The following is an 11,854-nucleotide window of genomic DNA, read 5'->3' as shown; positions in this document are numbered from 1 at the left end:
TGACTTGTGATCTGTAAGTTTTAGCAGATTTATTTAAAATTGGTTTGGGAGCTAAGAGAGCTCAATAAAGCTACATCTCCTTCTCTGAGAAGTTCTGTGCAAGTGTCTATGTATAGTTGTGCTGTGTCGAGAGTGTTGACGATAGTAAGATCCAAGTAACATTCTGGTGAGAATCTACAGAAGAGTTGAAGTCGACTTCGTTACACAAACGTATAATAACCACGTGCACTTACAAATGTTTTGATTTTAAGGATTATAGGTTTTTTGTTGTAATTTCAAGGGTTTATAATATGAAATTTTTTTTTACCAATAACATGCGTCTTTCTCGAGCTTTTGAGATGCTCTTTTATGATTTTATGTATTACAAACATGTAATACCAATATCTTTCTTTAAAAAAATATTCACAGTTGATGGTGGGCTTGGTATTGTAACTATAACTGATCCTCCAACATTGAGTGCTGATTCATGTATGGCTCAACTTGAGCTGACCTTTGATGTAACGGTTTGTGAGACCAGTGGGACAAATTACGTTGAAAGCACGACCTTGATGGCAGCGTACTACTCTGATATGTCGTCACTGACGGGGACGTCCGTAGCTGCTACATTTCCAAATGGTATATTCACTTTGTTAGCCGAAGCTAATGATGTTAGATTGCTAACTGGTTTCACAGTTACACTGCCTGCAGAAACTGATAACTGTGCGGCAATTAAATTCATATGTTTTACTGGAACATTTCCCAGTGACAATAATGATGATAACGACCGTACCTGTATTGGTTTGAGGAACAATGAAAAAGTATTCAACTGTCCAGGTATGTATGTATGTATGTATGTATGTATGTATGTTTGTATGTTTGTATGTATGTATGTATGTATGTATGTATGTATGTATGTATGTATATATGTATGTATGTATGTATGTATGTATGTATGTATGTATGTATGTATGTATTGTATGTATGTATGTATGTATGTATGTATGTCATAACATAACACATCCATTACAGCTTTATCAACAGCAGAGTAACATGCATGATGAGTTTATATATATTTTACGCCATTGAAATTACTTATGTAACTTCTAAACTTAACTATGGTTTAGTGTAATGATAACATGGTGCCTGTATATTATGCCATTATGACGGACTTTTGGTGTTGTTTGAATAGATGATTGCCACTTATTTTTTCAGTGCCGACCCTAAACTGTTTTTATGTATTAGGAAAAAAGATAATAAACTGTGAAGTCTAACGAGAAATAGTGGATGTGTAAACTGACATCAACTTAAAAAGACAATATAAAACTGTTCTTCCAATCTGTAATGGCTGTTCATTGTTTCAGTGTAACAATTTGCATCATGGGAGTTAATTGACATGAATATGGATTAGATAAACATTGAATATTTATGACGCCTAAGTGCATATTTAATAAAGTCATGAATAATTCATTAAATAAATATTGACATCTGCTAACATCCAAAATATAACAGTGTAACACTGAAAGAACAGTATACATGTACGTGAAAAGTGCATCGATTTGTTGTTTCTTAGCAACCTAGTAATTTTTACTTCATGTTTAATTGTTATGACGGTTTGGGCTTGTCTTAAACTCCCTACATTCCACACTGAATTCCACCCTTCTCGGTACCTTCCTATTTCATGGTGAGTTGGGACGAGGAAGGGCTTTTACCAGTGTTGGCGCTCAGTACAAACTAACTCATAGATAATTATTAAGGTAGTCATAGTGAAGCTGGTTTTACAGGTTACCGATCATTAGGCTTACAAAGGGATTATGGATGATTGCAAATGTTATTTATTTTGTTAATATTACCCCACTAAGGAAATTATGAATATTTATAGACAGGGTTGATATCTAATATTTAGTCAAACTTGTTGTAACAAGTGCATGGAAAAATTTATAATGTAAAAATACAACATGTGTTTAAGTGAGTGACTTTAAAACAAATGATCATGACAACTCAAATGACAGAAAACGAATGATAGTTGAATTACAAGCCCTGCACTCTTAAATAAATGGAATGTCAGTCGACACTGTATAGCATAAGTGGAATGACACATTGCCAGCCATTCGAATGCTTTGAAAGTGGAACGACAGCATTAACAAAGTAAAAAGAGGAATGACACACCAGGCCTTTTCTACATTCAGCTAGATGAATGACACCCTCTGCACTCTTAAATAAGTGGAATGACAGCCGACGCTGTATAAGTGGAATGGCAGCCATTGAAATGCTTTGAAAGTTGAATGACAGCATTTACAGTATGTAAACAGTGGAATGACACCCTTTTCTACATTCAGTTAGTTAAATGACATCCTCTGAACTGTTAAACATGTGTAATGACAGTCGCTACTCTATAGCATAAGTGGAATGACAGCATTTCCAATGCTTTGTAACTGGAATGACAGCATTTCCAGTATCTAAACATTCAGTTAGTTGAATGGCATCCTCTGAACAAGTGGAATGACAGTCGCTAATATATAGCATAAGTGGAATGAAAGCAATTCCAATGCTCTGAAAGTGTCATTCCACTTGTTTAACAGTGTCTAGTGTAATAGCGCAGGATGTCATTCAACTAATTGAATGTAGAAAAGGGTGTCATTCCACTGTTTACATACTATAAATGCTGCAATTCGTTTTCTGTCATTCGGGTTGTCATTCGTTGTAGTGTCGCTCTGTTTATGTTATTGTCTACGCAGCATTTTGTCCTGAACTAACAATAGAAGGTGGAAATGTGTCAAATACAGCCGTGGGGGATGGCTCTGTCGTTATTGTCACTTGTAATGAGGGTTTGGAACTGAATGGTATGAGTGAAGTGACCTGCAATGCCGGAACATGGAGTGATGAACCAACCTGCAGTGCACCATGTGATCCATTCACACCACCAAACAATGGGGCGTTGTCTACTGATGCTGTTGCTGAGGGAACAGAAGTGACCATCAATTGTGACGATGGTTATAATCCTACTGGTGGTAACACTACCAGAACCTGCACCAATGGTGAATGGACTGGAACACTGCCAACTTGTATTAAAGGAGCATGTAGGTATCAATCATGCAGTATTTATAGCCTTATCGCTCCGCTCAAGAATGTTGCCTATTGTTATAAGGTTGGGATGCGAGAATTGTTTTGGCTACTCCCTTACAAGTATCATCAACACACCAATCTCTTAATTCTTAATTCTCACATCCCTACATCTCCCACTCCTCCCCCTCCATTCTTTCCCTTCTGGAATTCTGTGTCTAGGGGTGCCCTAAGAGGGCACTGAAATGCGGTCATTGATACGTGCACCAATTGCAATTTCATTTGTTTGAAATCCTTTATATGGGCACCCCTAGACAAGACAATGCAAATGGCAGACTGTCATGAAGGTAAGTGCATTTAGGATCGCTGTCTGTCTAAGGATGCACCAGTAAAAGAATAACCGTAATGCAGAACTCTCATACTAATTATATCTCAAGTCTTGGTATAATTATCTTCTACACAGGTGTACATATTTACATCCTACCTTGAACAACATATTTCTCCTGGCATTACTATTAGTTAGATCGTATCACGTGGTAGACTATTGACCCCGTGTATTTACATTTGCAATACACATAATAAGTATGTGACTTCATGAAACTTAGAAATTTAAAAAAATGACAATTTTTTCGGTATAGCCTAGAAACATTGATAAAGAGAATAATCGATTTCTGCTTTAACTCGTAAATCAGGGATGTTATTAAGTATTACATCCCCGCAAAATGTTTGTCTTATTTCACTTTTGATTGATGACTTTCTGTTATAAAATCCAAATGAAATTCCATTTGTTACCTCAAAACAACACACACCTTTATCCATATAAAAATATCGTTATCTTGTTATCCTTTTGTATATTTGCCAATTTTCAAAATATTTTTTTAGTTTATCAATTTGTTAAATTTATACTGATAAATACAATAAAACACTTTATTTTCTAAATCAAACTAAAGGAGCCTTCAGCAATTGCAAAAGGGGGATTTAAGGATGGGTCACTTTTTACAAATCTAGTATATAGTGAAACCATGGAAGTATAACACTTCCATGGTGAAACCAAACCAACCGTACCAAACATGTACAAAGTGTGCTTTATTATAGTCCCTCCCCTCTTATCATATTTAAGTAATTATAAATATGGACTTATGAAGGGATAATCCAATATTAAACCAGTCATTTTTAATTGTGGCTTTTGTGAAAAATTAATTATTAGAGTATGTCAGCAAATTCATTTACAATATTAATAGTTCAATTGAAAGCACAACTCTTCAAATAAAGGGTCGTGGATTTTTAATTACTAAGTACTCTCTCTTTTTCACTTCTTATACAGGTTGGTCAGGAAGTAGTCCCATATCGAATCGGCGTGAACTTTCTGCATTGATGAGTATGATATTGGCGATAGCGATAATTCTGAATATCTGAAAGGGGACACAAATACACAAATGTACGTAATTGTTCACAATCACATTTTAGAGACACTGACAACAATGTATGTTTGACGATGTGTGTAACGTAAATGGAACACCACATTAGGAATTAATAATTTCTTTTTAATTTTGGTTCTGGAGAGTAATTTTATGCATAATGTTTCATCCTATATATTTGGCGTTAACTTGACAAATGAAACCAAATTGGAGTTGCTTCACATCCATTGTCCTAACAGTGGTCGCAAAACCTAGAATCCGAATTTTTCGAAAATGCGTTAATTTCCTCGAATGGCGCGCGTTCCTCTTTAAGTTTAAGTAGTGAAACTTTTACAAAGTTTTGCCGAATAATATTCCAATTAAGAATGATTCTAAAATCAAAAATAGATTATTGATATGTCTTCCTTTTCAAACTCTCGCTCAATGTTTGCTACATGTACAGCTTATACCTGAAAAGTGTTTTTTTTTATATTCATACTGACATATTCTCTTTTTCATATTTCAGATAAAGTTGTGGAAAAGGGGCGAGAGGTCATTATATTATCCCTTTGAAATATAACCTGGCTAAGATAAATTTGAACGCTATGCATTACTAATGATATAATCAATTATACTATTAGTCAATTAGTCAATTATACTATGCACACGTTATTATCGTCGAACAGAAAGTATGGATTGTATACAATAATCGTTGCACACAAAACGAAAACCTGTGTCAACGACGTCACTGGTTCGATGATGCTTTAAATATCAATCAAATGATTTCATTCCAAATTGCCAATTTCCCTATTTTCCCATAAGGAATAATGATGTTATTTCCAAATATTTGTCTTCATTCAGCTGGAGTACTCTTGACCTAAGGCTTTGGTCACCATTCGTCTAGCTAGTGACCCGTAATAGTAAGGCCCTTAGTTCATTAGCCATTTCATCGGATGAATGGAGAAAAGTAAAGGGAACCAAGAAAAATATTCAATGTTAATATGTTTCGTTGTTTAGGTGTTGATATTAATTGTGTGAAATATAGATTTGATACAGCTTCAGGTGTTATCTTGTTAACATTACCGTTATGAAATAATTTGTAGTAATATAAAATCTACCTTGAAATTTAAAAATGTATTTTATAACTAGAATTCAGTTATCTAAACTGTTCAAAGTAAATCTGATTCCAGGAGGATTCTGGGACTTCAACGTATTTGTGCGTAAAAACCCGTTGTGTGATCACTATGCATTCTGTTATATATGGTAAAGTTTCAGCATTCCATAGCCAATAGGGGACTTGTAAACCCGCCATGTTGAATGTTGCATCATGGGAAATGTGATAACGAATACTAATTAATTATTATTGTAAAAAATATTGTTACACTGTTTGTAACCACAAATAACCAATTCATAGTAACTCTGATCATTGTGGGAGGTTAATTCATCAGTAATCCAGATTAGGCATAACAATAACCACAGATAATCTCATGGTCCTTTGCATCTGAGCATGCTCAGTCTGGATTGTAAGTTTCCTATTGAAAGCAACAGATAGCATAACACTTCATAGAGATACTCTGTGATTTGTAGGAGAAAGGTAAAACGTTTCCATAATTTACATCATACTTTTGTTTGCTTGAAATATGCATAAAAAAAGTTAAAGCTATAATGATTTCAGTTTAAATTTTCTTAAACATTTTGTGTAAAAAATGATAAAAATGATATTGTTATAAGGTTAATTATCATTTCTTTTATTTCAATATAATTGTTAAAATAATTTTTACTAAAGATTAATAGCCACTTTAGTCATTGGAGTGACATGTTTTTATTACATAGCAAATACCGATACAATGAATGCATAATAAACACTAAGGAAGAACTAGAACTCGGGCTGGAATAGATATCTAGACAAGAATTAATTTTGAACTGGATTTGGGGTGGACATAATGGAAACTGCTACAAATTAGTCTACGATCTGAGCCCGATTTCTGAGTAACCTTAAGCTTGGCTTAATAAAAAATGATGGTGTACGAACTCAGTTAATTGTGGAGTCATGTGTATGTATATTGTGGAGTCATGTGTATGTATGTATGTATGTATGTATGTATGTATGTATGTATGTATGTATGTATGTATGTATGTATGTGTGTATATGTATGTATGTATGTATGTATGTATGTATGCATGTATGTATGCATGTATGTATGTATGTATGTATGTATGTATGTATGTATGTATGTATGTATGTATGTATGTATGTATGTATGTATGTATGAATGTATGAATATGTGTGTGTGTGTGTGTGTATGTATGTATGTATGTATGTATGTATGTATGTATGTATGTGTGTGTATGTATGTGTGTGTGTGTGTGTGTGTGGATGGATGGATGGATGGATGGATGTATTTATGTACGTATGTATGTATGTATGTATGTATGTATGTATGTATGTATGTATGTATGTGACCGGCTTGGAATCTATCTACAGGTTGCAGGTTCGAGCCCCGTCGCTGCCTGCTGTTTGTTTCTGAGTGGCTAAAATCCTTGGGCAAGATTTAAACCACGACAGTGCCTCAGTCAAACCAGCTGTATAACTGGGGACCTGGTAGGATGTAGGTTGCAATGTGAAGGCTTTAATCCTATGCGCTTAAATGGCTGCAATGGATTGTATGCTCCCCGGGGAGTTGAGGAAGACTAAAGGGCCGTTGTGCTGTTCTGATCCGAGCCAGGGGTAATAATTGTAAAGCGCTTTGAGCACGGAGTGGGAAAGCGCTATATAAGAAACCAACATTATTATGTATGTATATGTATGTATGTATGTATGTATGTATGTATGTATGTATGTATGTATGTATGTATGCATGTATGTATGTGTATGTGTGTGTCAATTTGCTTGAAAACAAGATGATCTCCAAATTTCATTTATTTCAAAAGGGATAGATAGCAAACTTTCATATACGGCAGTGGTACCTGAAATGATGTTAAGAACTTTTTTATCAAGGAAACTGGTTCTGAAAGTAGTACTTTCAATCACATGTGACAGGATTGGTTTGTATTTCATGTTTGCGCACAAGATTTGGTCACATTTGTCCTACTTTATATATTTATGTTTTGGACAGAAACATGTGTATCACTACGTGACTATATGCCTAATGTCCTCGATGGGAGATGGGTGTTCTTTCGAATTTAAACGTAGCACTGCGACTGTTTATTGTGTATGCAGTTTGAGTCAAGAAATACGGTTTTTGTTGCTGAAATGCTAACTTTGCGGTAACTCTTTAGTGTGAATTTGTAATGTCTACTCTTTTAATTCCAAGCTCAAAGTTTTTACCATTACAACATCTCGTGAATTCTATATACATATATGTTGTGGGCGCCTGAAAACTAAGCAATAGGTGACACGACATGATTCAATGAGCAAAGTACAACGCAAATAAGTTGATAAAAATTCCAAAGAAATTTTGATGGAAAATGAATAGATATTATCAAGATTTTCAACTCATTAGCATATTGCTGATTTCCAAATGTGGAGATGCAACTTCTTCATATGCTGGCGGAAGTTCATTACGGTCCTCATGATATGAACTACCTTCACTGTCGGAATGTACATTGTCACTGATAACTGTGTCGTAAGAGGGTGGTATTTCATTCCTGTTTGACAAATCGTGTTCAGACTCCGGGTAGTAGGTACTGGGAAACAGAGAGAAAAAAGTAATTTGTATTTATATGTACACATTTATAGTATGGTATAAATTATTCACACAATACGAGTAGTTGGACACAATAAAATGGTGGGTGAAATATGTTGTTAATATGGGCCACGACCAAAATATGCACGGAGTGGGAAAGCGCTATATAAGAAACCAACATTATTATGTATGTATATGTATGTATGTATATATGTATGTGTATGTGTGTGTCAATTTGCTTGAAAACAAGATGATCTCCAAATTTCATTTATTTCAAAAGGGATAGATAGCAAACTTTCATATACGGCAGTGGTACCTGAAATGATGTTAAGAACTTTTTTATCAAGGAAACTGGTTCTGAAAGTAGTACTTTCAATCACATGTGACAGGATTGGTTTGTATTTCATGTTTGCGCACAAGATTTGGTCACATTTGTCCTACTTTATATATTTATGTTTTGGACAGAAACATGTGTATCACTACGTGACTATATGCCTAATTTCCTCGATGGGAGATGGGTGTTCTTTCGAATTTAAACGTAGCACTGCGACTGTTTATTGTGTATGCAGTTTGAGTCAAGAAATGTTGCTGAAATGCTAACTTTGCGGTAACTCTTTAGTGTGAATTTGTAATGTCTACTCTTTTAATTCCAAGCTCAAAGTTTTTACCATTACAACATCTCGTGAATTCTATATACATATATGCTGTGGGCTCCTGAAAACTAAGCAATAGATGACACGACATGATTCAATGAGCAATGTACAACGCAAATAAGTTGATAAAAATTCCAAAGAAATTTTGATGGAAAATGAATAGATATTATCAAGATTTTCAACTCATTAGCATATTGCTGATTTCCAAATGTGGAGATGCAACTTCTTCATATGCTGGCGGAAGTTTATTACGGTCCTCATGATATGAACTACCTTCACTGTCGGAATGTACATTGTCACTGATAACTGTGACGTAAGAGGGTGGTATTTCATTCCTGTTTGACAAATCGTGTTCAGACTCCGGGTAGTAGATACTGGGAAACAGAGAGAAAAAAGTAATTTGTATTTATATGTACACAATTACAGTATGGTATAAATTATTCACACAATACGAGTAGTTGGACACAATAAAATGGTGGGTGAAATATGTTGTTAATATGGGCCACGACCAAAATATGAAATTGAAATCGTCATCATTTGTTTTTATGGAAGACTTTGGAGAGAAACTACGTAAGAAAAGAAATATATACCTTTTGTATTGTTTCATTGATATATGCATTAAATGATCGGATTGATTAGTTGATTGGTTGGTATAGTGGATACACTATAGGGCATCACACAGACACACAGAGGCAGGCAGATATGCATGCATACATACATACATACATACATACATACATACATACATACATACATACACATGCATACATACATACATACATACATACATACATACATACATACATACATACATACATACATACATACATATATACATACATACACACATATATACATGCATGCATGCATGCATGCATACATGCATGCATACACACACACATACACACATACACACATACACACATACATACATACATACATACATACATACATACATACATACATACATACATACAATGTACATACATACATACATACATACATACATACATACATACATACATACATACATACTTACATACATACATACATACATACATACATACATACATACATACATACATACATACATATGGCCAACTGCCTTCATAGGAAGTTTGTGTTCTTAAAATATAGCTTAATTACTAAAAACCATACACAAACAAACAAACGCACACATACACATACATGCATGCATGCATACATACATACATACATACATACATACATACATACATACATACATACATACATACATACATACATACATACATACATTCTACATACATACACACACACATGTGTACACATACGCACACTACGAGCTCGAGGATATAATCGTTTTTTAAAGAGTACAAATTCGAAACAGGCAATTAAGTGCATAATATTACATGCTTATTTCATACAGGTAATATTTATAACAATTTAAAATAAAAATTAAGTCTAGCTTAGTAATGTACGATTGACCTAAGGTGACTTATCGCCAATCATAATGGTGATTTGGAAAATAAGTTCTCCAGAACCAGTGACATAGACACAGGTTGTCATAACCTTGGATTATCATGGTATACGATTAATACATATTTTTTGTTCAACGACAACATCTTTCCGAGCGCATGCTATGATAGAATATATTTTGTTGTCTACTACTTTCGAAAGTTCACTTCAATTCACGCCTACAATAAATAAGTCGAAGCAGTAACTATTATATATCAACTTTGATATAACTGCATTGTTTCATGTGCAATTCACCCGTTGTTCAACAATATTCAACAGCTTTGCATAGTTTTTTTCCGGTTTATTTGTTATAGGCATGTGATAATCTAATCTTTTTAATCATCGGGAAATTCTTTATTTTGGGGTTATTTTTTGAAATATTTGACGATAACCGGCTCCTTTCTGTCTGTCCATGTTTTATGTAAGTGGTTCTGGAAAGAACAAGTTTAACTCAGTGACAATTGGAACATGACTGTGTAGGTGTGTGTATGTGCTATTTTAAGTACGAGAACTGATATAGACTCTATTATACCTATATAATAATGCACAATAATGGAAAGCAAACAAAACATATTATAGGACATTACTTGGAAAATAATAATAAGACAAAGATAAACTCACTCGTAATCTATAATAACTTACGCCATAAAGCTCTGTGTACGAATCTACGCACTACTATGATAAGTATATACTCACCTGCGGCTCAAATTTGTGGAATCATACTCGGAGCATTACGTAATTCGTAGATTAATTCCTTGGGATAAGCATAGACGTAGGGTCTATGGGATAATATAGAAAGCAATGACCAAGACTATATGTTTCAGGTGCGTAAAAACATATTCTCAGTATTGCAAACGAAATTGTGACACTATAAAGAACAGCAAAGATTAGTACATCATATGTGCTACTTTGATATAAGTTGGAATTCTTCCAATCCATTCACCATTGTTAGTGCAAGTTCTGGTAGTGTCACTACAGGCAGGGTTACACCCATCATCGACGTTGATTGTCACTTCTATTCAGATGGCAATGGCAACAGTAGACAACATACCATTCGTTGGCTGTGATATTTATAAATATACTGTTACATTAGAATTATCTTCTGGCATTGTTAGAACATTTGATTGGCGGCTGCATATTTGGGGATTTTCTCGACATTTTTAAACTTGTAATATATTATGTCGTTAGGATTTGAACGTTGACAGAGACATAAACAGAGACGAAATGGTCACTGGACATTGCATAGGTTTAATTTGTAACCTCTAAATAGGGCAAGGTCATTACATTGTCGACGTCCTTTTATTGATTTCAAGTTGTAAAGACATCGTATATTGTCCCTTTATTGATTTCAAGTTGTAAAGACATGGTCTTACTTTGTATAAAAAACATAATAATATTGGGTTCTTATATAGCACTTTCCCACGCCGTGCTCAATGTACAATTATTACCTCTGGCTCGGATCAGACGGGTACAACGGCTCTTTAGTCTTCCTTAACTCCCCGGGGAGCATACAATTCATTGCAGCCATTTAAGCGGATGGGATTAAAGCCTTTATATTATAACCTACATCCTACCAGGTCCC

General features: G+C 34.4%; 1 protein-coding gene across 1 annotated transcript in view; it reads left to right on the top strand.

Annotated features, from left to right (window-relative positions):
- Positions 1–11,854, top strand: part of LOC144435463 (sushi, von Willebrand factor type A, EGF and pentraxin domain-containing protein 1-like) — an 86,358-nt gene that overhangs the window by 1,792 nt on the left and 72,712 nt on the right. The window contains exons 2-3 of the mRNA XM_078124057.1: positions 409–813; positions 2,715–3,056. Of these exons, the coding sequence (XP_077980183.1) occupies positions 409–813; positions 2,715–3,056 (747 nt within the window). The remainder of the gene's footprint in view (positions 1–408; positions 814–2,714; positions 3,057–11,854) is intronic.

Source organism: Glandiceps talaboti, chromosome 5 (genome assembly GCF_964340395.1).
Source record: "Glandiceps talaboti chromosome 5, keGlaTala1.1, whole genome shotgun sequence".
Classification (NCBI taxonomy): Eukaryota; Metazoa; Hemichordata; class Enteropneusta; family Spengelidae; genus Glandiceps; species Glandiceps talaboti.
This window is presented reverse-complemented; position numbering and strand designations above follow the sequence as displayed.